The sequence below is a fragment of the Oreochromis niloticus genome, linkage group LG22 (assembly GCF_001858045.2).
Source record: "Oreochromis niloticus isolate F11D_XX linkage group LG22, O_niloticus_UMD_NMBU, whole genome shotgun sequence".
Taxonomy (NCBI): Eukaryota; Metazoa; Chordata; class Actinopteri; order Cichliformes; family Cichlidae; genus Oreochromis; species Oreochromis niloticus.
This window is the reverse complement of record NC_031985.2, coordinates 12,303,669-12,331,289: the sequence shown is the minus strand read 5'-3', so window position 1 is coordinate 12,331,289 and position 27,621 is coordinate 12,303,669. Positions and strand designations below refer to the sequence as shown.

General features: G+C 41.7%; 1 protein-coding gene across 21 annotated transcripts in view; it reads right to left on the bottom strand.

Moving 5' to 3' along the window:
- Positions 1–2,318: 2,318 nt before the first annotated feature.
- Positions 2,319–27,621, bottom strand: part of pleca (plectin a) — a 115,350-nt gene continuing 90,047 nt past the window's right edge. For 16 of the 21 annotated variants that reach the window (XM_025902054.1, XM_025902057.1, XM_025902055.1 and 13 more), the window contains 28 exons: positions 25,984–26,099; positions 25,535–25,641; positions 25,089–25,208; positions 24,885–24,980; positions 24,228–24,355; positions 23,548–23,641; positions 23,299–23,453; positions 22,775–23,141; positions 22,181–22,258; positions 21,844–22,005; positions 21,640–21,744; positions 21,442–21,537; positions 21,160–21,285; positions 20,825–20,977; positions 20,469–20,623; positions 20,258–20,384; positions 19,494–19,677; positions 19,301–19,321; positions 18,584–18,741; positions 18,316–18,494; positions 18,090–18,228; positions 17,646–18,002; positions 17,350–17,433; positions 17,155–17,259; positions 16,453–16,551; positions 11,066–14,413; positions 3,205–10,145; positions 2,319–3,111 (listed from right to left, as the gene is read on the bottom strand). In XM_025902054.1, coding sequence (XP_025757839.1) covers positions 3,948–10,145; positions 11,066–14,413; positions 16,453–16,551; positions 17,155–17,259; positions 17,350–17,433; positions 17,646–18,002; positions 18,090–18,228; positions 18,316–18,494; positions 18,584–18,741; positions 19,301–19,321; positions 19,494–19,677; positions 20,258–20,384; positions 20,469–20,623; positions 20,825–20,977; positions 21,160–21,285; positions 21,442–21,537; positions 21,640–21,744; positions 21,844–22,005; positions 22,181–22,258; positions 22,775–23,141; positions 23,299–23,453; positions 23,548–23,641; positions 24,228–24,355; positions 24,885–24,980; positions 25,089–25,208; positions 25,535–25,641; positions 25,984–26,099 — 13,057 coding nt within the window. In that variant the 3' untranslated portion in view covers positions 2,319–3,111; positions 3,205–3,947. The remainder of the gene's footprint in view (positions 3,112–3,204; positions 10,146–11,065; positions 14,414–16,452; positions 16,552–17,154; positions 17,260–17,349; positions 17,434–17,645; positions 18,003–18,089; positions 18,229–18,315; positions 18,495–18,583; positions 18,742–19,300; positions 19,322–19,493; positions 19,678–20,257; positions 20,385–20,468; positions 20,624–20,824; positions 20,978–21,159; positions 21,286–21,441; positions 21,538–21,639; positions 21,745–21,843; positions 22,006–22,180; positions 22,259–22,774; positions 23,142–23,298; positions 23,454–23,547; positions 23,642–24,227; positions 24,356–24,884; positions 24,981–25,088; positions 25,209–25,534; positions 25,642–25,983; positions 26,100–27,621) is intronic. The other 5 variants (XM_025902056.1, XM_019350479.2, XM_019350483.2 and 2 more) reach the window with 2 other exon arrangements.

Below are 27,621 nucleotides of genomic sequence, written 5' to 3'. Positions count from 1 at the left end.
TTGTCCCACGGGCAGTGAGCCAATCACGTGCTGATTTTCTCAATTTGCCTTTTGATTGGTCAGAGCAGAGCAATTGCTTGGTCAGACCAGGCTGCTAATGTCAGGTCACTCAGGGGCAAAAATGTTTCTCATTACATCTTAGAACGAACTGTACATTTCAGACAATTTTTTATAAGTAATGATAAACCTACAGCAAAATGTTATTTGTACAGTATGACTGTCATTCATATAATTTCGTTAGTTTGAGGGTAAGCTTTGCAAAACCTCACCAAAACCTTGGACTTTTTTATTAATCCACCCAGTGCAGGTGTCAGCTGCGAATTTTTTTTTTCATTGTGCTGTGCAGTTATAACACTTGCTTCAGTAACTGGGTCTCTTCTGCTGATTGCAGTGAAAGCCTGCACAATCTTGTATCAGCCTCCATAACATGTAAATTTAAGGGCCTCGCAGCGCTATATAAATAAAACTGACAGCAGGTTTTTCCGACTGTCTTGTTTTAAACAATGCATATGATGAAAGTGACATGAGGTAGTTTTGAGAGGCAAAAGATGTGGTGCTGGTTTGCATAAAGCATTTCAAGAACTAGACTTGGTGCTTTGCAATTTTTTAAGGATAATTTGGGGAACGAACCAAAGAGACCAAGAAAAAGTGAATACGTGCACTTTTATTTAAGGTATTTTTTTTTTTTTAATTATTTGCAGTTTTTTCAAGGAGGAGCAAATTAACAGATCCTTGTTATCCTTTAAATAGAAATATGATATATAGCCTACTTATGTAAATTAAATCCTATTTAAGAAATTGATTTATTACAGTGTAATTGCAGTTGGGAGCCTCTTTGAGGGCAGCACAAATGTTTGAGGAGAAACTATAAGATGTTGAAATCAAATAGTTGAATACCTCTTATCTCTTACTGCCCATCAAAAACAAACAAACAAAAAACATGTAAGCAAATTTTTACACACAATAAATATTTTCAAGCACAGCCTGAGGGTTAACATTTAAGACAGAGACAAAAAATTTTAGATAATTTTTTTTGAAGAGATACTGTTTGTATGAATTATTTCATTTTCATGTTAATTTCCTGGCTCAGAATTGGTCTTTTTTCTTTTACTACATTATAATAAAAATGTCCCATGAATTTGAGTACATGAAAAAAAATCTGTTTTTTAAAAAAAGATCACCATGAACAGACCCAAAGTCCTGAAAGCCCTCAACCTTACCATGATCCGGCCCCCAGCTCAAGAAATGGGAAAGCGACAGATCTATATTTTTTAGATCTGAATAGCTCTTTTCCTGCTACTTATTAACAACTGCCTCATTTATGTTTGTTGTAACTAAAGTTTTTTGTTTTATTTACATCACAAAAAAATTAAGCTGTAGCTGAAGGACATCAAACGTGCCTCTGACAAAACAATCCACACATGAGGAAGATTAAATCAAACATACCTTTAACCTTAGATTTAAATGCACGACAGAAGAAGAAAAATTAAATATAGTAAACCTCTCATGTTAGCCCAGCACCAGATGAGCTCTTATCATAAGCACTGACTTGACACTGAAATGTTATCACACTACTGGATAATAATGCAATTTTTGTACAAAATTGTAATTTTGGCATGTTTAATTTTTTCCTTACAATTCCAAAGATTAACCCTCCCTCCCTCTGTAACTGATACACATTTCAATCCAGTTGCAGTTCAAGCATATGAATAAAATTTAAATGAATTTGGTTTAAATTATGTATTTTTTTTCTCAATACTTTTTTTTTTTATTATTTCAATCTATAGCTAAGGGGATCAAGTTTGGCCATCGATGCATTACATCCATGCTGACCACCTACTTAAATTCATCAAAATCAAGATAATGTGGCAGCTTTTAGACATTGAAAACATACTTTTTGTATGTGTATCACAGCCTAATTCAGAGTTTAGGCTGCACATTTTTTACAGTCATTTACATCAATGCTAAAATGAAAAATATTTTTAAAGATGCTTTTCATTTCTAAATTCCTGTAGTTTGTTATTTTTAATTGAAGCCACTGGAGATGGGCAAAAGAGCTGTTTGCTCTCAGCAGCTCTCTTTACCAACGCAAGACATCTTTAACTTTCTCCACTGTCACATAAAGACTACAAATAAAAATAAAGTTTAATTATAGGATTAAACTGATAAACCCCCTGTAAACTAGTCTATATCGATGTACTTAAAAAATGAGACCATGCGCCGACATTTTTAATCAGTGCATGTGTTGCTCATAGTTGACTGAAAACTGCTAAATATTCTGCACTAAGTACCAGCATTGCAATGAATACACTTGAGAAAACATTTCATTTTCCTGTTTATTTACACAGGGTGGGTGTTACATTAAAATTCCTCATCACCATTTTTATTATAAATACACCATTTTAAACAAGGCTTGACAACCCTCAGTAAAATACATCCTTCAAACCTTTCAAAATATAATAAAACAAAACGCTTTAATGGATACAGATGGATTTCATTTTTGCACCTTTTAAATGTTAGTAATTCATGCACGTTTAGAGTATGAAAATAAAATGATACAGATCCATTGTGTTTACAAAGGAGATTTAACTGAAAACAGCTATACGTAGTGTAAAATACAAATACTGGGTCTGGTGCAAAGCTTAAAGGTCTTTCTCAAAGAAATGCTAACTCATGGCTTATAGCAACTGCGCTCTCTATAATCATCAGTATGTTACAGACATTATTTGCCTTTGAAGGGGGGAAAATACTTGAAGTATCTGTGACATACTGGAACAGACTGTAAAAAGGCTTACCTGATAACACACTATTTATTAAATTATGGATAGCACTGCTTTTTCAGTCAGTTTACAGCATGAAACGTCTCCTAACACTCATCAACCCAGTAAAGTGTTAAACAGTATTTTGCAGGCACTTACAAAGCATGGTTTAGGCCTTTAAATGAGTTCAAGGTTGGATGCAAGTTTCAAAATGGTCCACTGTTAAAACAAACTGATAATATATTATATGCGCAAATGTGTTTCAGTGCTGTTGCATAAAATTCTTGATTACAGTGAAGGTCAAAGTCCGAATTACACCATGGGTCTCTGGAAGACATCTGAGCAAGGTGAACTGTGAAGCAGAAGAATTCCACACAAACATCAGACTTCCCTGAATTACAAAATCACAAAATGTAAAGTAATCAAATCATAAATGTCTACCTACCTTTTAAAGTGTCCAGAAAGGCTGGAATTTAATTGTGTTGGTCTTGAAGTTTGATGTGTAAAGTCCAGAAGTGTCTGAAGGTGTTAATGGTCATATTAAGCTACATTATCGTTTCATTTGTGGAAACTTGCTCTTGGAAGTCCAGGTTTTAAGACAAATAGGAATGGAGAAGACTTCAGATACGGGTAGAGTCTATACGGCAGTGTTGCCCAGGAGAGAAAAGATCTTGAAGCTTGGCATATCCTTAAAGCAGTTTTATTAATCCTCAGGAGACTCAATATTCTGCTCTGCAGAGTTGCTTTTTATCTTTCTTTAGATAAAATTTTCAGAAATATACACATGTACAGGAATTTGAGTTTTTACATCCAATTTGGTTCTAACAGTTTAAGCTAAGGGTCATGAACACTTTTGGTTACAGTGTAACACAGTATTTCATTTAAGTGTTTTTGGAACAGTAAATGCTTATGATGTTAAACTTAAAAAATATCATGTACACTTGAAACATCTGTGATAGATACTGAAAATAATGAGCGGTTGCTAGCTGCTTACAGTACATAATCAGAAAGTCTGATGAGATAGCATGAACACTAAATGTAAATGTGACATATACAATAAACAAAATTATTCAATTTGAAAGTTATGTAACAGCCCCATGCAGAGCAGAATAAAGGTAGTCTTTATTCCACTGAGAGTTAGGCATCTGGTGAGCATTGTGGCTTTATAGCATATCCTTCCCTTACAGATCAGTATCTGCGGCCATAGCTTGGGGAACTGTAGGAAGAAGAAGAGAAGGTTGTTGTGAAGCTTGATCCTGTAGCATCCATGCTGCCTCTTCTGGAGCCTGACCTGGAACCAGTTCTAGAGCCAGACCGTGAACCAGTAGCAGAGCCAGACCCACTGATGCTATAGGGACTGTAAAGGCCTTTGCTTGACTGAGATGAGGCTTCAAGTAGTCGCAGACCAGTTCCCTCCTCTGTCATGCTCCTTTCAATTGCATCCTTGTAGGAGATCTTCAGCTTGGTTTTAGGGCACGTGAGGTATTTTGAATATGCACTAACGTCTCGTAACTTCTGTGCAGTGCGTGCATCTAAGGTGCCCTTTCTCACGGCCTCATCTATGGAGACTCTGCCTGTAGCATCCGGTTCAATCAATCCACCGGTGAGATACTGGACCTCTAGGAACCGTTGTCCGGCCTCATAGTACAGCCAGCCTTTCTTTAGAGCTTGGGCTGCTGACATTTTGGTTTTAGTCCTTGGATCTTCAAATCCATTGTACGCCTTCTGAGCTAAACTGATACGGTCCACCATAATTTTATCCACAAGCCCTTTATTCATTGCATCTGCAACTGAGAATTTCTCTCCAGTGTTTGGGTCGATGATGCCTCCTGTGCAGGCCTGAGCTTCCAGCAGCCTTTGACCTGTTATATTATCAACAAGGTTTCTGTGAATGGCCTCTGTGACAGACACCTTCTCTAATGTCTCTGTGTCTAAAATACCAGCTATAGGGCCAGTTTCCTCTGTTGGGTCACTCCATGTGGTTGCTGGTGTTTTTATGGAAGGTATTGGGCTCATGGGGTAGGAAGAAGAGGAGCCAAAGGAGGATGAGCGTGATCTGCTTCCGCTCATATTTCCAGACAGCATGTCTGCAAATTCTGTGATGGACAGCATTCCTGATCGATACTGATCCAGGGCCGACTTATCAATCAAGCCCCTTGAAATTGCATCATCGATATCATACTGTCGACCAGACCTCCTATCGATGATCATGGATTTCACAACTCCGTCAGATGAAGTGATAGTAATTTCCTCCCATTCACACTCCTGCTCTGCAAGTTCTAGATAAGTCTGGTGGTCAATAAGTCCTTTCTGATACGCTTCATACACAGACATCTCTTTGCCAGACTCTGGATCGACGATGACAACCCTTCGTTTGCGAACAGAAGATTTGGACGATGTCTTTCTCTCACGCTTCTTTTCTTTCAGTAGCAGAAGAGCAAGGCCAGTCTCTGGGTCTATCATACATCTCTCCATCAGCTGCAGGTAGGTGAGGTTTTCCTCAGTGTTGGGGTCAAAGAAGCCCTTTGTGTCATCAGAAGGGTCAGTGAGGATAGCATTCATTTCTTCATCAAAGAGACCACGTTCATAGGCTGTTTCTACTGGCAATCGGAGACTCTCCTGTGGATCAATTATTCCACCAGTAGCGATCTGAGCCTCCAGCAGACGAATGCCATGGTCTTTCAGAATGAGTCCCTTTTTCATTGCCTGGAAAAGAGAGATAACCTTGCCAGAATAAGGGTCTTTGTAGCCTGTCACAGCTCGCTCAGCTGAGAGGAGTTTGTCTTTAAACTCTGGGCCAACAACACCCATTTTAACAGCTTCAGTGACATTTAGTTTTAGGTTCTTAATTGGATCAATTACATAACCGGTGGCAGCTTGAGCCTCAAGAAGCTCAAAGGCAGTCCCTGGTCTGATCATGTTTTTCTTCATTGCTTGGTAAATTGATAAACGGTCTTTGCTTGATTCTACATACACACCAGCAATACAGCTGGACCCCTCAAGGTACTTCTTCACATCCCTGCTGACCTCCTCCACTGTGATGATCCCCTCAGTGAGATCACTGTATGTCTTTTGGTTGATAATCTGCGACCGGAGCAGCTCATCCACAGTGATTTGTTTTCTGAGACCCTTAAAGAGAAGCCTTCTGTCTGCCAGTGAAAGCAGCCGCAAACCACTTTCTTTATCCACTCTGCATCTTTTCAGTAGCTGGGCATAGGACTGTTTCTCATCTGTTGTTGGATCAGTATAACCTCGCACATCCGCAGTAGGCTCAGTTATTCTCTCAAGTGTCTCCTTGTTGATGTATCCACGCTGCATGGCAACATCTATGGGGAGATGAAAGTAGTATTCAGGATCCATCAGTCCTCCAGTGGCATTCTGGGCCTCCAAAAGCCTTAAGGCATAGTCCTCAGGTATGAGGTCTTTTTTCATTGCCTGAAAGAGAGAAATCACTTTTCCAGTGTATGGATCCTTGTAACCTGTAACTGCTCTCTCAGCAGAGAGAAGTTTATCATGGAGTTCAGGACCTACAAGCCCCTTACGTACAGCTTCATCAACTGTTAGAAGTTCGTCTTTAACTGGATCAATCATGAATCCTGTTGCAGCTTGGGCCTCAAGGAGATTCAAAGCGACTTCGGGCTTAATCTGTCCATTCTTCATAGCCTGGTAAATGCTGATCTTTGGAGGACTGTCTGACATAATTCCAGCAATACAACCAGTGCCAAAGAGGTACTGCTTTACTGATGGCATTTCCATTACTTCCCGAATATTCATCTTTTCTTGTTTCAGAAGGTTGTATGTGTGCAAGTCAATAATTCGGGCATTGTACAGCTCATCAATCGTAACCCTTCTTCTGATTACATCACAAGACATACTCTGCTCAGACTTTAGTGTCTCCCTTTGTTCAATTATTTCAATGATGACAATTAGCATTCTTTCTCTTGTGATTTGCCCCAGGCGATACTGCTCCATGAGGCGGCGCCTCTCTTCTGCTGGAAGCAAATTTGAGTTCATGACTTCCCAAATGGTCGTACTCTTTCCTGCAAAACTCTTGAGTGGGATGTCAATTTGAGTATTAGCTAGATCTGTTTGGGCTTGCTCCTCTGAGTACTGGTAAGACTTCTCAACAGGAGCAGGAGCTTCAACCTTTGACAGAGGGAGGTAGCACAGACCAGTGTTGGGATCTCTTTTGCATTTCTCCAGCAGCTCCTTGTAGGTCACTCTTTCATTGGTGTTGGGATTAGTGAAGCCCTTAACATCACCTGTGGGTTCACTAAAAGATTTAGCCATTTGTTTGCTGAAGTAGCCACGCTGAATGGCCACATCATTGGGAACACGATGGCTGCTAACTGGATCAATTATCCCTCCAGTAGCAAACTGAGCTTCAAGAAGAGGAATAGCATGCTCCCTTAGTACAAGCTCTTTCTTCATGGCTTGCAACAGAGAAATTTTATTGCCTGTATATGGATCTTTATATCCTGTCACTGCTTTTTCTGCTGAGAGGAGTTTCTCGTGAAGCTCTGGACCAACGACTCCAGCTTTCACAGCATCATCCACAGAGTATTTCAGGTTTTTGACTGGATCTGTTATGAAACCAGTTCCTGCTTGGACCTCAAGTAATGTGAGCCCAGTGCTCTGTTGCAAAATACCTTTTTTTATTGCTTGATAGATGCTCAACTTTTCATCAGAATCTCTCATTGTGATACCATCAATGCGGTCTGTGCCCCGCAGGTACTTCTTGACTTTATCAGTTTCACTGACTTCTTTGGGTGTCTTTTTACCATTTTGGAGTTGCTCAAATGTAGCCTTATCAATGATGTTGGAATCAAGTAATGAACTGGCAGTGACTGGTGCTCTTAAGCCTTCAAAGCAGGCCTCTTCTTTTGTTTTGTCTTCTTTTTCATCAACCATTGTTATCACAATCTTGATCAGCTTTTCAATTGTCACATAACCCATTCTGTACTGGCGAATCAGTTCTATCCTTTGTTCCTCAGTGATGTATTCAGAGTGTATGATTTCCCAGATTGTGACTTTCCTACCTTTGAAAGGTCCATACTCCAGTTCCATGGTGGCTTGGTTCAAAGCTTCCTTTGTTTTAGCTTCTGTAATCTGTTTATCTTCCTTTGGCTTTGGAGCCTTCTTTGAGAGCGAGAGCATTGGAAGTCCAGTTTCTTTGTCTATGACACATTTATTCAAGATCTGAGCATAAGTTGCATCCTCTTGTGAGTTGGGATCATAGAAGACCTTTGTCTCGTCTGTGTTTGTGTTCAAGGTCTTGGCGATTTCCTCATCAAAATACCCACGCTTGCAGGCGATTTCATGTGGAATGCGATAGCTTTTGATGGGGTCAATAATTCCACCTGTTGAAAGTTGTGCTTCTAGCAGACGGATGCCATGTTCTCTCTTGATAAGGCCTTTATTCATGGCTTCAAATAGAGACACATTTTTTCCTGTGTATGGATCTCTGTAGCCACTGATAGCTCTCTCTGCTGACAGAAGACGCTCATGCAGCTCTGGGCCAACAAGACTCGACTTAACAGCTTCATCTACGGGGACTCTTTCATTTTTTACAGGATCAATTATAAACCCTGTTGCTGCTTGAGCTTCAAGAAGATTCAAGGCTGTCTCTGGAGAAAGTAATTCTTTTTTCATAGCTTGATAGAAAGGCATTTTCTCCTTGGTTGGTTCATAGAACAGTCCAGCAATGCTAGGTGTCCCATTCAGTGCCTTCTTCACAGGATCCATCTCAGAGATCTCTTTAACTGTTATCTTTCCATTACTCAACTTGTTGAACACATCTTTGTTTATAACCTTGGACTCTAGCAGTTCATTGGCTGAGACTGGAGCCCTCAAGCCGTGGAACACATTTTCATTGTTCTTCTCCTTGTCTTCCACAACAGTGATGACAATTTTGATGATCTTTTCCACTGTGATCTTGCCAGTCTTGTACTGTCGGATCAGCTCTCTTCTTTGTTCTTCTGTGAAATATTCTGAATTTATGACTTCCCAAATGGTGACAGTTTTTCCTTTGAACTTTCCAAAAGGAACATCAACATTTGATTTACTGAATATGTCTTTAGTCTCCACATCTGTGTATGTTCTCTCTGTTTGAGCTGCTTTCTCTGTCACTGTTAATATCAGCAGGCCAGTCTCTGCATCCTTATTGCATTTTTCCAGTAACTGTTTATAAGTGAGTTGCTCCTGTGTGCTTGGGTCAATGAATAACTTGCAGTCATCGCTGGGATCGCTGAGTTTTTTGTTGATGTCTGCATCAAACTGACCCTGCTTGCAGGCTGTTTGAAGGGGAACTCTGTGGCTGTTGATGGGGTCAATAATGCCACCAGTTGCAAGCTGTACATCCAGGAATTTGGTGGCCTGCTCCTTCTCAATAAGTCCTTTCTTCATGGCCTCAAAAAGAGAGATTTTGGCTCCAGTAAAAGGATCTTTAAAACCAGTGGCTGCCCGCTCTGCAGACAGCATCTTGTCATGAAGTTCAGGGCCAATTAACTCCTCCTTGACAGCCTCATCTACAGAGAGAAGCTTGTTTTTCACTGGATCAACAATGAAGCCTGATGCTGCTTGAGCTTCCAGGAGCATTGTAGCAGTGTTTGGAGTAATCTTCTTCTCTGTCATAGCCTGATAGATACTCATTTTTTCTTTGGAAGGAGTCAGGATGCCTCCAACACAGCTCTCTCCCTTAAGATATGCTTTTAGCTTCTCTGTTTTTCCGAGTTCTTGTACAGAAACTTTGCCCTTTTTCAATTTATCAAACTCCTTCTTGGTCAGGACACCAACTTCATGAAGCCTTTCAGCAGGAACCTTCTCTCTTATTCCGTCAAATGCCAACATTGATTCTCCATCTTTCTTCAGCCCATCCTCAACAGAGCCATTGAAAACTTTCTTTGTTGTTCCTACCATTGTCATAGCAACGAGCTGGTCCTCTGGGACCTCATCGGTCTGAACTTCAATTTCCTTTGTTGTTGATGAACCCTGCTTTGAAGCAACCTCAAGATTCTGAAGTCTCTCTCTGAGCTTTTTGTTCTCCTCTTCCAAAAGTTTTTCTTGTTCAATCCTTTTCTTTTCTAGCACGTCCAATTCTCTCTCTCTGTTTTTCATCTCTGCTTCAGCCTCCTTTTGTTTCTTTACAGCTTCATCCATAATGGCCTGAAGTTTCTTCCTTTCCTCGTCCATTAGCTTACGCTGACGTTCTTGTTCATCTTTAAGAGCCTTGGCCTTGTTTACTTCATCCTCAAACTGCTTTTCAAGCTTCTTTTTCTCATCTTCAACAGCCTTTTCTCTTTTCAACAGCACCTCCTTCTCAGTGAGGAAAGACTGCTGAAGTATGGCTTTCTGCTGCTCAATTTGCGCTTGTTGGGCATTTTCCATCTGTTAAGAAAAACATAGTTTTTTTTAAAACGGCAGTAAACTGTTAGTGAAATATCACTCATCAATAAATGCATCTTAGATATTGGAAGAAATAACTCAGTATATCTATATATTTAAAATATCAATAACACTTTCATGTCTATATGAAGCTACAGTTAGCAGTTAGTAAACTTAGCTTAGTATCTAGACTGGGTACTGCTAATATAGCTTTGCCCAATAAAAACAAAATTTAGCCCCTTAAAAAAAATTACATAACATATTAAATGGTAAATGGCCTGTATTTGTATAGCGCTTTACTGGTCCCTAAGGAGCCCAAAGCGCTTTACACAACCAGTCATCCACCCATTCACACACACATTCACACACTGGTGATGGCAGCTACATTGTAGCCACAGCCGCCCTGGGGCGCACTGACAGAGGCGAGGTTGCCGGACACTGGTGCCACCGGGCCCTCTGACCACCACCAGTAGGCAACGGGTGAAGTGTCTTGCCCAAGGACACAACGACCGAGACTGTCCGAGCCGGGGCTCGAACCGGCAACCTTCCGATTACAAGGCGAACTCCCAACTTTTGAGCCACGATATTAAATATAATTTAGTTAAAATAGTGACAATGAGAAAATGCATTGCTCCTGGCCAAATAACAGCTGACATGCTAACCTAACAGTCGCCAAGCTTTTGCTTTATATTTAGCACCTAGAACATCAGTGCTCCTGTTGTTAAACACTCTGCAATTATATAAATTGAACTATTTATAATATATATTATATATATATATATATACACACACATATATTGTACTACTACTATATCTTTCTGTAATGTATTTAAGCATGCTAACACAAACACTCTACTGTCACTTACATGTTTAACTATAAGAGTCTTTAAACTGAATAACAGTGTTAATACAGGCCACAATACCTCTTTAGATTTCTTCTGAAGCTCCTCTGCATCCTTTTTCAGTTTCTCTTTCTCCTTTTCAAGGTCTGCTAGGGCTTTCTTCAGGTCATCAGCTTCTCTCGTGCTCTGTAGCCTCTGTGTCTCCAACTTCTGCACAACGATTTCTGTCGTTTGTTTTTCAGTCTCTTGGAGACGAGTTTTTGCTTCGTCGGCTTGCTTCTTGAATTTCTTTGCCTCCGTTTCAGCTTTAGCTTGAGCATCACTGAGCTCTTTTACCTTCACTTTCAGTTTCTCTGCTTCAGCTGCAACTTCAAACTGCCTCTTTCGCTCGGCTTCCAGGGATTTCTGGAAATCCTCTGTCTCCTTATCAAGGCGCTGTTGGATCTGTTGTTTGTCCTCCAAAAGTTTTTTAGCTTTTTCCTGTGCCTGGTCCTTCTGTTTCTGGAGCTCCTCTGCTTCAGCTTTTAGTTTCGTAGCCTCTTGGATGGCCTGCATTTTCTCTTTTAGCATTTTCTCTGCAAGTGCCCTCTGTTCAGCCAAGTCAGATTCAGCAATCTGCCTTTGTCTGGCAGCTTCTTCAGCTTCCACGCTGAGTCTAGCAGCTTCCTCTGCAAGGCTCTTCATTTTCTCTGCTTCCTCTGCAAGTAATTTCTGTGTACTGTCTTTGTCCTTCTTCATCAGGCGCCGGTTTTCTTCCTCAATTTTGAGCTTAAGCTTCAGGAGCTCTTCCATCTGGATCTTAACTTTCGACAACTCATCCTCCACCTGTGCCTTTTGCTTGACAGCGTCATTTACTTCACCTTTAACTCGCTGAAGCTCTTCATCCAACACCTTCTTCTGCTTATCAGTTTCATCCAGCTGAAGTTTAACCAGTGTCAGTTCCTTCTCCACCTGTGACTTCTGTGTAAGTGCTTGTTCTGCCTCTTTTTTGTGCTTGGCCATCTCTGCATCAGCCTGCTGCTTCTGCTTTAGGGCTGCTTGCTCAGCTGCAGCTCTCTTAGAGGCCTCTTCCTCTGCTTCTTTTCTCAGTTTCTCTGCATCCTTCTGAGCTTTGGCCTGTTTAGCGGCTTCTTCTTCTGCGGCTTTCTTCAGCTTTTCAGCTTCTTCTGCTTTTTGGCGGAGCAAGGCAGCCTCTTTCTCAGCTTTCTCTTTGGCTTTCTCAGCAGCTTCTGCAAGTTTCTTAGCATTTTTAAATTCGTCTTTAAGCTTCTCCTGAGCAAGGCCATCTTCTTTATTCTTACTGAGGACATCTTGAGTTTTCTGCTCTGCAGCACTGCATTTTTGTGCTGCCTCTTTGGCTACAATGACCTGCTTTTCTGCCTCTTTCTCAGCTTGCTCTTTCTGCTTATTCGCCTCTTCGGCTTTCTTTTTGAGGCGTTCGACTTCCTCCTGAGCAGCTTTGCATTGACGAGCTGCCTCCTCTTCGGCTGCAGTTATCCTCTTCACCTTCTCCTCAGCCTCTTTCCTCTTCTTCTCTTCCTCTGCAGCAAGCTTTTTTAGTTTGTCTGCCTCTTTTTCAGCCTTAAGTTTGCTCTTCTCAGTCTCATCTGCAATATCCTTCAGTTTCTTTAATTCACCCTCTAGATCTGACTTCTCTTTTGAGGCTTTCTCAAAGTTGATTCTGATGATATGAATCTCCTCTTCGACCACCTTCTTTTGCCTCAAAGTTTCTTCCACAATAGTTTTTTGTCTCTCCAGCTCAGAGTTAGATGAGCTCTTAAGGTGTGTGATTTTCTCCTCAATCTCTTGCTTATGCTGAGCAGCTTGGTCCTCCAGCAGCTTTCTTTGATAGGCTTCCTCCTCAGCTTTTCTCTTTAGTCTTTCATTCTCTGCTTCTTTAGCTTTGAGGGCGATCTCCGCTTCAGTCTTTAGCAGAGTTGCCTCATTGATAGCAGCCAGTTTTTCCTTAAGGATTTTTTCCGCCTCAGCTCTTTGCTGGGCTGCCTCGTCCTCTGCAATCTGCCTCTGCTTCTTCGCCTCTTCTGCGACTGATCTCAGTCTAGCAGCTTCCTCAGCCAGTTGTTTCATTTTCTGCGCTTCAGACTCAAGAAGCTGTTTGCTCTTTTCTGTGTTTGACAGTGTCACCTTCTCAGCTTCAATCTTCATCTGTAGCAGAGCGTCCATTTCACTTCTGACTTTAGCCAGTTCGTCTTCGAGCTGTTTTCTCTGTTTTTCTGCAGCATTCACCTCGTTCTTCAGACGCTGGAGCTCACTATCCAACAGGCCCCTCTGCTGCTCAGCATGTTCAAAGTCAGCCTTTAAGCGTATGCATTCTTGCTCTGCAGACAGTTTTTGTTGGGCTATCTGTTCAGCAAATTTCCTCTGTTTTTCCAGCTCCATTTCTGCATTCTCCTTCTGTTTAAGTGCAGCTTCTTCAGCTTTAGCCCTTTTCTTGGCATCTCGCTCTGCTTCAACCTTCTGCCTCTCTGCTTCCTCTTGAGCCTGGCTCTTCTTTTGAGCTTCCTCCTCAGCTTGTAGCCTCAAGCGGAGAGCTTCATTGGCTTTCTGTCTCCATGTTTCCAGCTCTTTCTCTGCTTGCTCCCTGGCTTTGTTAGCTTCCTCTTGTTGTTTCCTGAGTTTTTCAGCTTCCTCCTGTAGCTGAAGAACAGTTCCCTGCTCTTTCTTGAGAGATTCTTCCAGTTTTGTTGCCTGTTCATTGAATGACATAGCTTTGGTTTGCAACTGCGTGGCAGCAGTCTTCTGTGCCACCTCTTCTACAACTTTAATCTGCCTCAGTTTTTCCTCCTCAGCCTGTTTCATGCGCCTCTCTGCCTCTTCGGCTTGTAGTTTAAATTTCTGCAGGTCATCCAGTGCTTTCTGCTTTTGTTTGGCTGCCTCTTTTTCGGCTTCAGATTTACGCTTTAGCTCATCTTCAGCATTTTTCTTTTTCTGAGTCTCCTCAGTCACCTGTTTGCGAAGCCTTTCCGCCTCGTCTTGAGCAGCCTTCCTGTGCTTCTCAGCTTCAGCAGCTTTGTCTCTGAGCTGCTGTAACTCAGTCTCAGCTGTGCTCTTCTGTTTCATTGTTGCCTCCAACTGAATCCTAATTATGTGGATTTCTTCCTCAATCTTGGTACGACTGATGAGCGCCTCTTCCAGCTGCTGATTCTTGGACTTGATCTCCTGCTCTGACAGACTCTTCAGCTGATGCAGCTCCTGCTGAATGTTTTGCTTCTGTTTTTCAGCATCCACTGCAACGTCTTGTCTCTTATTGGCCTCTTCCTTCATCTTTAATTTCAGCTCCTCTGCTTCTTTCTCTGCTTTGGCCACAGACTTGGCGTGAGCTTCAGCCAACTGTTTCTGCTTATCTAATTCCGCCTGCATCTCTGCCATACGTTTCCTCTCCTCTTCTTTAACTTTTTCAGAAGCTTTCTGCATTAATAAAAGCAAAGGAGTGAAGGGAGCTGCATGTTAGAGGTTTTAGATCATAAAATACAACAATAGGCATAGTTATGGCTCAATATACACAACACAGATTTTTAACTGGAGAGATAATTCTGCATTGGGAAATGCTTTTCACGTTCATTTAACGTATGGCACACAATGTATGACACTTTAACTTCACAACACCGGACAACACTACACGTTGCTCTCATGCATAATCAGTGTAAAAAGTCTGGTAATATTATGCAGTACTTTATATTATGGAGTTGGTAAAAACAACTGCAAATTCTGTTTACAAGTGAACTCATCACAGTGTTAATATTTTGAAGGCGTGGAGGTTTTGTTGCTGGTGATGTATTTATTGAAAATCTTTGAGATGTAATCGCTAGGATTTAATTCAGTCACAATTTTATACATTTCTCTCTACCACTCATTGATTTTCTTAACATAAATAGGTTTTATTGAAAAGTGTAAAATAACAAGAAAAAAAAAACAAGCAAATAATAAATAATTAGCAGCATGCAAAAAGTGCCCAGTGCAGATTAAATAATCCCAAACATATATATTTTTGCAGCAATCAGAATGAAAAGAAACATAATATCATCGGTAAGAAGAAGAAGAGCATAGTGATGCAGCAAACACAGCATGACTTCATGTAACATTTAACACAGCAAGCTTGGATTTAAATGCACGTGACACGACACAAATCCAAGATCCCTCAAGTCTGAGATGAGTTCTACTGTTACATAAGAAGGTATTGTTGTGGTGACTGATACCTACAAGGAAGGTTCAACACTTTAGAAACCTGTCACATTGACCTTTAAACTGACGTCTGGTTTAGGGAGCAGCTGATTTCTTTTGTAATAGAACAAGTTTCCACATTTTATTTGCTAGAGGAAATCATTAGAAGCAATCACTCAACTGTCATTTATCAAGCTCCCTTGTTCATAAGGGGCTGCCACAGCAGCTAGCTCTGCGTGTTTGATTTGGCAGATTTATCAGGCACAACAAGTAGTAAAAAAACAACAACAAAAAAACAAAACAAAACATTGACTGGCTTTGCTGCTTGTCTTTCTCTTTAAAACTAATCTTTGAGTTTTGGACGTGTGAAAACACCGCTCCCATTCCAGGATTTTAAAAATCTAAAGACTAATCAGAATGTGAAATCTTAATTTGTTGTGGTGCTAAACAGTACCGTCAACAAACAGCTACAATATAATTTGATTTATTAAGACAAGAGAAACAATTACAATAGCTTGCACATCTCATTAAATGACAATATCTAGACTTCCAAAACCAACATCTTACAGTAAGCTGATGCTCAGCCAGGGAAAAGTTATTACTGAACCGAGAACACCGTCAATAATGAAAGATTTCCAAATACGTGTGAACCTTCCCTTCACTACAGACACGAATCTGACGTGGAGACAAATGAAATGGGCCAGAGGATTGTTTTTAAATACCTGGTGCTTTGGGGTTAATTCATCTCTTAAGCACGTGATTAATACTCATCATGACAAAGCACTGGCGAGCAGGTCAAAAGGATCAAACAAAACAGAAAGTTAGAAAGGAAGAAAAAAGGGCGGGGAGGGGAAGCAAAGGTAAATTTAAAAATAATGCATCTGAGAAGGTAGGAAGCCTGAAGCCTTTAAACTACGAGTGTGGGTGATTTCAGGAAGAAATGAAGAAGTGATCATCAAATTTAAATTGTTGGAAAAGCAGTTGAGCAGTTAGAAAATGTGACTGAATTCAGGGCCAAATCACAGTCATGTTTACAGATCGTGTGAAATGATTTGACTAAATACACATAGTGTCGGGGAATGAGAGACATATACCGTAGTGGGGATGTGATGTGCGGTAACAGTAGGATGAAATTGTTTGCTTCACCACTGTACGCCTAAAATTATGTCTGCACTCTTGGTAACAGACTCAAAATTTTGATGCTATTTGATGGAAAATGGTTTCCCATACATTTCATTAGTGAGGACTTAACTGCACTGTTGTGTCTACTGAGTGTGCACACTTACCTCTTCTTCCTCCAGGCGGCGCTGTGTGTCTGTGATGAATTTGATGTACTGACTGGTGAGAGTCAACAGCTCACTGTAGCGTGTTCTCAGCGTAACATACTGAAAAAAAACAAAGTAAAACTCACTTCACTAAATCGAATGAATGATTATTCTTTTTTTAGTCATATATCTTCATATATGATGCTTTCCTCTTGACTTTTAATGTGAGGAGAAAGCAGAATATATTCCCAAAATGCCAAAATGGGCATAGGTGACAATTTCAGTATAATCATTGACTTAGATTCATGTTTAAAGAACAAATATGCCTGATTTAAATGCATCTTTAACAGTCTTCTTCAACATAAATAAATACAAGCAGCTCATAGATCTTTATTGAAGCTGCGTTTGGTTTCCCTTCTGTTAGTTTCCATCATGTTCTGCTGAGATTTGCACAGATTTTTCCCTGCTGGCGACCTTAATGTTGGCAGCAAAACACAGTGACAGGTTAACCATCATGAAAGCTTCCCCTGCTTCCTTCACAGCCAGACTGTTCAAAAACTGTTGGTCCCGCTGTGTCTGACTGTTGAAAGCTAGAGCCAATCAAAACGTGTCCCAATATGTTGGACGAGGAATAAGAAATAAACACGCTGTTCAGTCCACATAAAGTGGAACACCTGGTCGACCTACCGCTGGCAGCTCCACAGCTGTGTTTGTAAGCCCTACCTCCTGAATGATGTTATCAGATGCACACTCCATTTTGGGCTTTTTCAGAGGAGATGCTATGGGATCCTGGAGGGCTTTATATGTCAAAATCTGGAACTCGTAGTCCTGAAAACAAGAAGGAGGGGAAAGAAATTAATGTCAAGTTAAGCAGCAAAGATTCATTTTTTGAAAAAGCTGAAAATTTTCAGTATTTACTTTGACTGAGTCGATATAAGCCTTTGCATTTTTCTGGCAATTTTCAATCTCCTCCTTGTTTTTCTCAATTTCTCCCAGGAGTTTCTGTAAATATGATTTAAAACAGAGAATATATCATGATTAGAAACTATTTCAGGGCATACTTCACAAACCAAGCATGATCCACACCGGGGGAGTCAAAAATTTAAGTGGAGTGAATTTTTAATTTTCTTTGGTGACACCCCAGTGAACACCAGAGGGCATGACGACTCTTCTACGCTTTGCCCCACACAACTTATTCTTTCCCTTTACAATACCTTCTCCTGTGCCAGCTGCTCCCTGAGAGCCTTGCTGTCCCCGATTGGCACAGCCTGAATTTTCTCCTGCCTCTGCTTCGCTTCTTCGAGCCAGCGGATGAGCCACTCGTAACTTTCACGGTAGGAGTTCATGTTGCGCCCCAGGAGGCCGAGCTCCCGCTGCCTCAGGTCCATCTGTGCAAACACAGCTTGCCACCGCTCCAGGAGGCTGCTGACCAGCTGACGGTAATGCTCCAGATCAGCATCGCGCTCGCTGTGAATCCTTGTCATTTTGTCGTTAATAGCCGTCGCCCTCCTAAGCTCGTCCTGCAGGCGGTCGAATATCACCTGGTCGGCCTCTGCTTCGGCACGCATGGACTGCACAGAGAAAACAGCAAAGTTACCACAAAAATGAAGCAGTCTGCCACAGAAACAAATCTGGAAAATGCAGAAACATCTTGATACCTTCAGCTGACTGCGCTGATCCTCCACTTCCTTCTCATCACCAGGAACTTTACTGACGTTGCGCAGACGAGTCTCGTAACTCTTCAGTGCATCTTCTGCATCTTTAGTGTTTCTGATCACGACATCAATTGTCTTCAGCCTGAAAACAAGATGTCTGCACTTTAGGAACAGCAAAAAACCCCACAAACACATAGCTGTGGCTTAAAATCCATCAGTAAGTTCTCACTTGTCCAGGTAGACTGAGGAGAGGCCATAAACATGATCCATCTTCTTCAGAGTCATGTCCAGTTCAGAGCGCAGCACCGGGGCAGAGCTGGACTGCTGAGGAGAAGCCAGAACCTCCTCCGTCTTTTCAGCAATGGAGCTCAAGTCGTTCTTCAAGCCCTCCAGCTCAGACTGCACTTTCTGTTACAAACAAACAGGAAGATGACTTGCTAGAAGACCACTTATTGTTTACTCATATTTATTTCTGCATTCATCTTTGTGTTTTGCACCATTTGCTCTGCAGTCTTCAGGGCGCAGGCTTTCAGTGGTTCCTTGTCGACAGGCTGGCGGAGACGCGTCACCGTTCGAGTCTCGCAGCCTTCCAGCCTCAGCCGAAGGTCCTTGATCTTCGTCAGGTAGGTTTTGCACACAGTCTCGTCTTGCTCTCCTAGTTGGAACAACACATATTGGATTTTATATGTATTTAAAAGATATAAGCAATTTAAGAATTTGAACTAACTGTAAGAGGTGCAGTATTAGTTTCAGGATCCTAAAAGTTAAAACAGTTATTTCACAGAATTACCTGTGATTCTCTAGATGGTTAAATTTTGGTTAACTAATTTAATCTCCTAAGAATCAAAAAATTCTGAATTCTCAAAAACTCATTAATCTCATTAAGCTAGATTAGAATTTTCCATGATCTCCAAACTGAATGTACTTCTTCATGCATTGGATATATTTCATACGTGTTAATTTGATCAATTAAGTGCTTTTTCCATTCGTTGATTAATAGTGGGGATCAGCTGCCATTAAAATCCATGCACAGAGACAGGAATGCACTGATAAGTGATGTTAGGAGGGTTTCCAAAATCTATGAGGATGATTAGGTTGATTGAGGTGAATCATGAAATGAAACATGACAGAACAACAGCTCTCAGTGCACACACACTGTTCAGCCAGTCAAAAGCTCCCAGCCCACATCGGCCACTTTAATGGAAACACCTTACCTGCTCTGGGTGGCACATAGTCTGAAATGTGAATGCAACAGTCAACTTACGCACAAATGATGACTGAAATACAACTTGTGCGAATGAGAAATGATAAAAAAAAATATATGTAAACAGAACACAGATATGAAAATGTTTCAGGAAATGCAGAGATGATAAAAGAAACTGCAGTGATGTTTCAGACGGCACAAACCTTGCTCTGCAGAGCTGACCATTGTGTTGTAGTGCTGGTTGGCTAGGTTGTAGTTGGACTCCACCTGCATACGATCCTCGGCCCCAAACATCTGGGAGTCCTGGCTGTCTCTCAGGAAGTCCTGATAGTGCTGCTCCAGGTTCCTCAGTGCTAGTCGGTACTCCTCCACCCTCAGGGTCTTAAACTACAGTGGTAACAAAGATGGTGGCTGATATCAAACATTATGAAAACAACAGTTCAGTAGACAGCTGTGCCTGTATGTACAGTGCCCAGAGAGTGCTTTTTTTTTTTAAATCAACCACAAGCCAAATAAAAATAATGTTTCATAATGTTTTTGAAGAAAAATCAATTTATCTTAACAACAAATCTGCACATGCATAATCTTTACCTATCAATATTTTGGGGTGAAGTTTTTATGAACTCTTTTTACAGTAAATTGCTATACTAGAGAATAACTAATGTGTACTGTTCTGTTCAGCAGATCTACTGACAGGATCTTGAGTTACCCAGATATCCTTCCACATATCTTCAGATACATCTAGACATAGTTCGCCCTTCCATGTCTGCATAACATGTGCAGCCGAGTAATCTTTGAAGCTTTGCAGTCTATTATTAGCCCCATTAGAGTTTTTCTGCCTCACAGGCAATAATCTAATGTTATTGTAACATGAGGTAAAATGCACCCCAACAGCAGTCATTTCAGCCCTGCTTTCATTTATACCACCAAAAACTAGTTTCCAAACGATTTCATATTGTGTTGTTACCATGCTGATGTTCCAGCTTTTAATGATGTGGATGTCTCTCATCAGGTACTGCCAGGACAGCAGGCTCTTCATGTCCACAAACAGCGTCTGCCACATGTTCTGCAGCCTCTGGAGGTTTCCGTCCAGCCTGAAGAAGGTGAGGTGGAGGTTAGTCTCCAGCGTGTGGTTGTGTGCATGCGTTAGAAATTCAGCCGGGTGTTCTTTGACTCACCCGGCAACACTGTTCACAGCGTCCCTGTTGGTGGGTGGAACCAGGAAGCAGATAGATGGGACAGACGCCTCGTTGCCTTTGTCATTCAGCACCTTCCACTTGTAGGGCTGCGAGTTATTCAGCAGAGTGCATTCATCGCCTCTGTGGACTGTGATCTGGAAGAAGATGAAAACAGCAGCTTACAACTGGCTGGCCAACAGACGGCGTCTGTTTTTGCATATTCTAGATTTCACTGTATATTTTTTTTATGTTATGTCCTTTCAGCTTAATAGAAGTCAACCAAAGCAGGACACAAGTTGAAACTCAATTAAGAATTTCACACTCACCATAAACAACTTAGGAAGTCTATGGCTTACCTCCATCTGCTTGAAGTCACAAACAGCCTGGACGGGCAGCTTTCCCTTTATCGGAGTAGCAGGGTTACGTGGTTTCAGCTGGACGATGGTCTTGGCTCTCCGCTTCAGGCCTTCCAGGTGAGTTTTGAACTCATTCAGTTGCTCTTTCTCATCCTGGGAAGAGCATATAAAATTCTCAAATTCTAATTCAATAATTCAAAGACATGCAGCCTAAAACGAAGCTCCCACAAACAGAAGAGTAAACATTTCATGCTGCTTTAACGGTGTGGATTTGTTTGCCAGTTCACAGTTTCTGGATGAGCTTAAAGGAGCAAAACACTGGTGAATAAACCCACAGCTGCATCCTGGAGCAGATCTTCCAGCCGTGTGACCGTGATGGAGCGGTCGCAGGTGTACTTCCTCTTCATAGTGTCTTGGATCTTTTTAATCTTCTCCTCTGCCTCCTTCACGTCAGAGAAAAACTGGATCAAGAGAAAAGTAGATCATTTAAGCTGCAGTGGTTTAAAACACATTAAAAACCTGCAAAAAGGGACAGATTTAGTGACGGCCAGCTAACTCGCCAGACATGTGGAGAGCAGTCTGTAAGTGTGGATACCTTGTCATGCTGATAACAATACCTGATAGTAGGCAGTGTTTTCTTTCAGGTGGGTTTCAATGCAGCAGCACAGCTGGAGGATCCAACTCCACTGAGTCTGCAGGGCTGCAGTGAAGGCCTGAGGAGGTGGAAGGATGTAAGGGGAGAGAAGAAGAAGCACATATGAGAAGAAAATAATCATTTAAATTTAAAGTTCAACAACATGTGCTCAGCGTCCCACCTCGATGGTCTTCTTGGCTGGGTGTCCGTCCTTCAGCAGTTTGTCTCCTGTGGCCTGGACACCGTTCACTTTCTTCTCCCGGAGTTCCAACTCTCTCATCAAACCCTGCTCCACAGAAACAACAACCAATCATATCAGTATCATCATCGTCATCATCATAACAAGAAATGCGAAACCCACAAGAACATCTCAGTATCACTGTACCGAGTAGTTTTCTTTCTTGGCTGCCATGTTGGTGTTTCGCTCGCTCCAGTCGTAGTTCACCTCCTCTTCCTCTTTCTCATTCAGCCACATCAGCTCTTTGGTTGCTGCAGTGACAAAGGCATGAAGCTGGTCCATGTAGCGCAGGCGAGCCTTTGAGGAGTTCTACAGTAATGGTGACACGTTATGAAACATTTTTGGAGGGTTAGGAAGAAAACTGGATGGTATTTCAAACATCAATTTTCAGGATGTTTCTGAACTTCAATGAAAACAACTCTCGAGTTTGACTTCTCTACAAGACAACAGGCTTTTTCGATTTTAGTGACTTGTTTGTATTTACCAGGAGCTTGCCGTATTGTAGCTCCAGTTTTCCCAGATAGTCACGGTAAGCAGCTTTGCTGGCAGGTGAAATCTGACTCTGGAACAGATGAGAGACGCATTAGAAAGAGATCGTTAAGAAGAACTACTGACTAGATATCAGTCTGTTCAACAATTTCCACAGAAAGTCCACATTTCAGTCCATAACTACCCAACACTATTTTTGCTTGTCATTGCTAGTGGCTCATTTGTGAAACATAAGGCTTCCAGGCTAAATCCACCTCTTTGCAAAATCTCATTAGGTTCTTGGTTAATTCTGTAGTCTGCAGAGCGACTTACGCACATGCCAAATTAAATGCTGTTACACTGGACACTTGGTATTTTGCAGTGTTGCCCTTAGTGGAACTGGATTCAACACCCTGTTCATAATCAGATAGTTTCAGTTGACTTTACTGATTTGTTTACACAAATTGCCGGAAAAATCTAGGATGTGTGCAGCGATTCAGAGGTGGACACTAAGCTAACGCTCTACTGCCAAATACCAATTTTCCTCCTGAGATTAAATCTCTCTCTGCACCATCTACAACACTGTCGCGGATACTTGGTGCCAGCATACCTCATCAGCCTTGGCTCTGTCTATCTTGGAGCGGAACTCCTCCACACACTGATGGAGGCCTCGTTGGCTGCCCAGCTGGGACTCCACGCTGGGAAGGTCAGATCCCCACTGCCCTTCGTCCACACGTCGCTGGTTTTCCTCCACCCAGCTCAGCAGATCCTGGATGTAGCGCAGCGTGACTTCATCCAGCTCGGGCCGCACCCTCACGGCGGCCTGCTGCAGGACCTGGGCGGTGTGGACCTGGGTCGTGTGGACTTGGGTCATGGGGATCTGCGTCATGGGGATCTGTGTGATGGTCACACCTGACTTGAGGCGCAGGTTGTACTCGCTGCGGAGGTTTACAAGCCGCTCATGGAGGCGATAAACTCTAAAGACAGAAACGTGATTAAAAAAAAGTTCATCGATTTAAAATGTAAAGTTCTAAGATTCACCTGTTTGACATTTAAAGTAATTAGAAAGGAAAAAATTGACTAATTGCATAGATTAAATCCCATGATGTCTGCAGAGCTTGATTTCTTTTGCACCTGCGATACATTTGCTCAGCTTGAAGGTGGCGTCCATCTTTTAGCAGCTGAACGTCATTGAAGAGGAGGCGGATCATCCCTTCTGCTTTTTCCAGATCTGCCTCCATCTCTGCTGTGTGCTGTGCAGGTTTCCCTGAGCTCATCAGCCTCACATCCTTCAACACACAAGGTTTCACATCTCTTTATTTTACTGCAAATAATTTGCACATAAATGCTTTTATTGGCTGTCCTTAAGAGTTTGTGTCTCACCGTCTGCAGCAGAGTCTCCACCTGGTTGAGCTGCTCCTCGCACACCCCTGACTCCATCTGGACCTTGCTGACAACCCTCTGAAGTCGCTCCAGCCTGCAGGGAAGATGAAAGGTCAGAGGTCAGAAAAGAATTTAAACAGTGTAGACTGACAAGCAGTCATTTCCCTACAGGATACTTTCTCTTCTTTCTCAAAAGTAAAAATGTTAATAATAATTTAAAAAAAAAAAAAAAACTTTGAAAGGATATATTAAAGCACTCACTCCGTCTTCTGGCGGAATAAATACTTTAACGCATATCCCTGATGCATGAAAGCCATGTTGTTGCTCCTTTTTGAGCTGTGTGTGCCCAGCAATGCAGAGATGATCTGAAACAACTAAACTAGAAGCTGTGCCCTCCCTTCCTTGTGATTAGACAACAACTTTATGAGAGACTATTTAGTCTAAGGCTATTGCCATGGAGACGACACAGCCATCATGTGTTTGCCCTAATATGATCTGTACTTACTAATCTACAAAGCCGACTCAGTTTAACTTTATTGCCAAAGTGGACGTTATCATTAGGAGATGAGTCATGCTCGTGGTCAAACTGTAACAGTTTCCTCATGCTTTGTGGTTTTGCTGCCGTTTTGTGCTTTGGCAACACAGCGCATGTGATGAGGTTTGTATCGCAGCCTGGTTACCTCTCAAATTCAGTCCTGAGGAGACGCTCTCTCTCCAGGATGGCGACATGCAGACGACCCCATTCCTTCTCCACATCTAAAGGGTGGTAACCTGGCGGCACTTTGACCTGACCAGCCTGAACTGCACCCTGCGAAAGATAACAAACAACGTATAAAACCACGTAAGATAATATCTGTGATCATTTAAGGCCTCAAATTCTGCTCAGTCTCAGATTATTTGTCTTAAGCAATAATTCTGTGCTCCAGGGAAAAAATAAACACTTAAAAACCTGGGTCTAATTTATTGATGGTGGGAAAATTTTCCTTAAAAGATTTTCAGACTGAAGGGGTACACTCAGTGGGCCGTGGACATAGCAGTATTTGGAAAGATGTCCTTTAATTTATGTATTTTTTAGTGACTTTTGTAAGCATGGAAAAATAGGTGGGATTTTAGTTTAGTATTGCAAATAAATGGATACAATTTTCTATTTGTTTTGCACTTTGCTTTTGCAAATCTATCTTCTTTCTATCTGTCGTTTACAAATACAGAAATGTGTTTGGAACCAAGACTATTTGTGTATGTGCTGCACTTTGGTGGGATAACTGTTTAAAATATTAGCCTTTCATCCCTTCATATTTTTTGTGACTGCTGATTTTTGTTCTGCTGGGAAATCTCACCTCAAAAGACTTGAAGATGTGTTTGGAGCGGTTCTTGTCTGCCTCTTTGGCAGGAAGCTCCGTTTCCTTGAACTTCAGAAACTGACGCCAAAGAACCTGCAGATGATAAATGTAAATAACAAAAGAACAAAAAACATGTTGATCATCAGCTACTTGATCTGTGTCACACTGATTCTTTCAGATTGTAGGACGCGATCTCGTCACCTCAATCTCTTCGTAGCTGGTGGGGAACTTCCTCTCCTCAAAAACGAGGATGTGGTGTCTAATCCACTGCAGCAGCATGGTGACCAGCTCATAGTACTCCTGCCAACGCAGCTCCAGCTCCTGAAGCACAGATGTTCAAAATAATTACATGCTGATGTTTTCCAGATTGTCCAGTGATTTTTTTTGTAAGTGCTAAATTTCTCAGGCTGCAACTTCAAAACTAACAGGATGATCATATCTATGTATTTTACATATAAATAATAATAATAATAATAAGTAAATGCAAGCTTATAATGACTATAATGCAAGCTCAGGGCATTTACATAAGAATAACTCTTAATACTGCATTTATATTTTGCATTTTACTGCTGCAGATGAAAGGTGGCACCGAGATGTTGCCTCTGCTGCTGAATAATTAATCAGTGATGATAAAGAGGTGGGCTCACATTGGCTTTGACACCATCCTGGACGTCTGGTACCCTGGGCATGGCATCATACAGAGAGGACACATATGTGATGATGGATTTCTCATCTGGATGGGGCACATCGACATCTGTACAGAGCAACAAATACGGAAAAAAACTATCATGTTTCAGGGAAATGAAAAAGATGGATGAGTGGTGACTTGAAGTTCCTTAGCTACCAACTTGAATACCAAGTCTATTTATGGGACTTCTGAAATATTAAAACACAAAAACACTCACTCATGTATTCATTCCCGTTTTGCAGCATATAAATATCAAACTATTAACAGCTAATATGTAGATTTCCACTCGTACAGCAGTGCAGGCAGGAGAATTAAAGGAAAGGGAAAACGCTTTGCCTACAATTAAAAGTGACTAAACCCATGCTTAAGTATTCCCTAAACTAAATGTTTGAGGGCGACTGTGCTCACCTTCGGGGTCCAGCAGTCTGGTGACGCCCAGCTCTCTCTCTGCCACGCTGAAGGCCTGCTCCAGGTTCTCCTGGTTGGACTGTCGGTACACTTGACTCATATCGATCAGAGAGGGCCTGCAGGCAGCAGTCAGACAGGAAGAACAGTGAGCGGAACCAGGGTGATACACTTTATTATTCCTGATCCAGATTTGATTTAAATGATAGATGACAGCAGGAAAATATAAGGCTAAATTAACAAGGTTGGGCTTAATTTGAGTGTTAAATTATAAAAATTGCCCTAAAATATGCAAAAATATCAGTTTTCAGTATAAATATCAGCAAAAATGCTTCTGAAAACTATTTAATAATCACATTTTTTCATGAACACACTAATTGATAAATAATCTCTGAAGCTCTATTGACAGGTTAAAATTATACAGGTTACATATTTCATGAGTCAAGTTGCTGGAGGCTAGCTGGTCACGTCTAGTATCTCTATTACAATATGAAGGGCAGGCAAAGACAAGACTTCTACCACAGTGAAGATTAAAATAAAACAACACAGTTTTTTCTCTGAGTGCACTTTGCCAGGAAGTTTGCCGCAATGTAATAACATGCGGGAACAAGCTCAGAGCATCTTAAGGGATTAAAATCTGATAAACTTCAGAGAGAAAGGTTACACAAGGACAGAATATCCAGTAAATGCTCCATACACTTCCACAACTCTCTGTATGTAGTACTCCTTTTGGGGTTCTCTGTCACCATAGCGCCCCTGTCTGTAGGAGTGTCTTTCTCTGCTCAGGTGCATGATGTGACGCTCTGATCCTAGCTCCTGCTCCTCGCTCTGGGAGCCTCGACTGCAGCGGCCACATAAGCTGCGTGAGCTTTGACCCGAGTCAAATGAGCTCTCGGTGGGAACATCCTCACAGAACATGATCACCCGCTCATCCAGGTCACTGACGGAGCCCAACGTGCTGCTGGAGGCGCTGTTCAGACGCCTCTTCGAGTGGAACTTTCTCTTCAGGCTGTGCATCGTACTAAGAGCCAAGTTTCCAAGCTTTGATTTTGCAAAAGCAGAAGCTAATTAAAAAAAACCCCAAAACGTGACGCAATGGAAACCAGTTAGAAATTCCAGTCTTGCCGCTTCCTGCTGGGATTAGTTATTGTCCGTTTTCTTATTTTGTTTTTGTAGAGTCCTCACTGCAGTCCTCTGCACATCCTTCTCTTCCTCTACCAAGAAAGAAACTGTGGCAGAGGAGTTCGAGTGCTAGCGTTTTGCTGTAACCTGCCAAGCCTCCACCTCCAGGGCAGCCTTTTTTCCTCAATTTAATATGATACACCCGTTCTGTCTCTTATTTCACAGAATAATGCCAGCTCAAGTCGACTTTCTAATAGTGCGCTGCTTTGTCTGCCATGTGCAGCAGGAGCTGGTGGTTTGTGCAAACAGAATCAAAGTGGCACTCCACCCAAAGTACATGTTTCGAGCGTATAGTCACCTCCTTTGGGTTTGATGGGTGGCTGTTAAACACCAGTTTCCTTACTGACAGGACAATGGCAGCTGTAGTACACTTAAAGTCATGACACTTCTTATGGTGACAGTTTTGAACAGCAGCAAAGGTTTGTTCTATTTTTTAGTCATACATACAACAAAATAAAG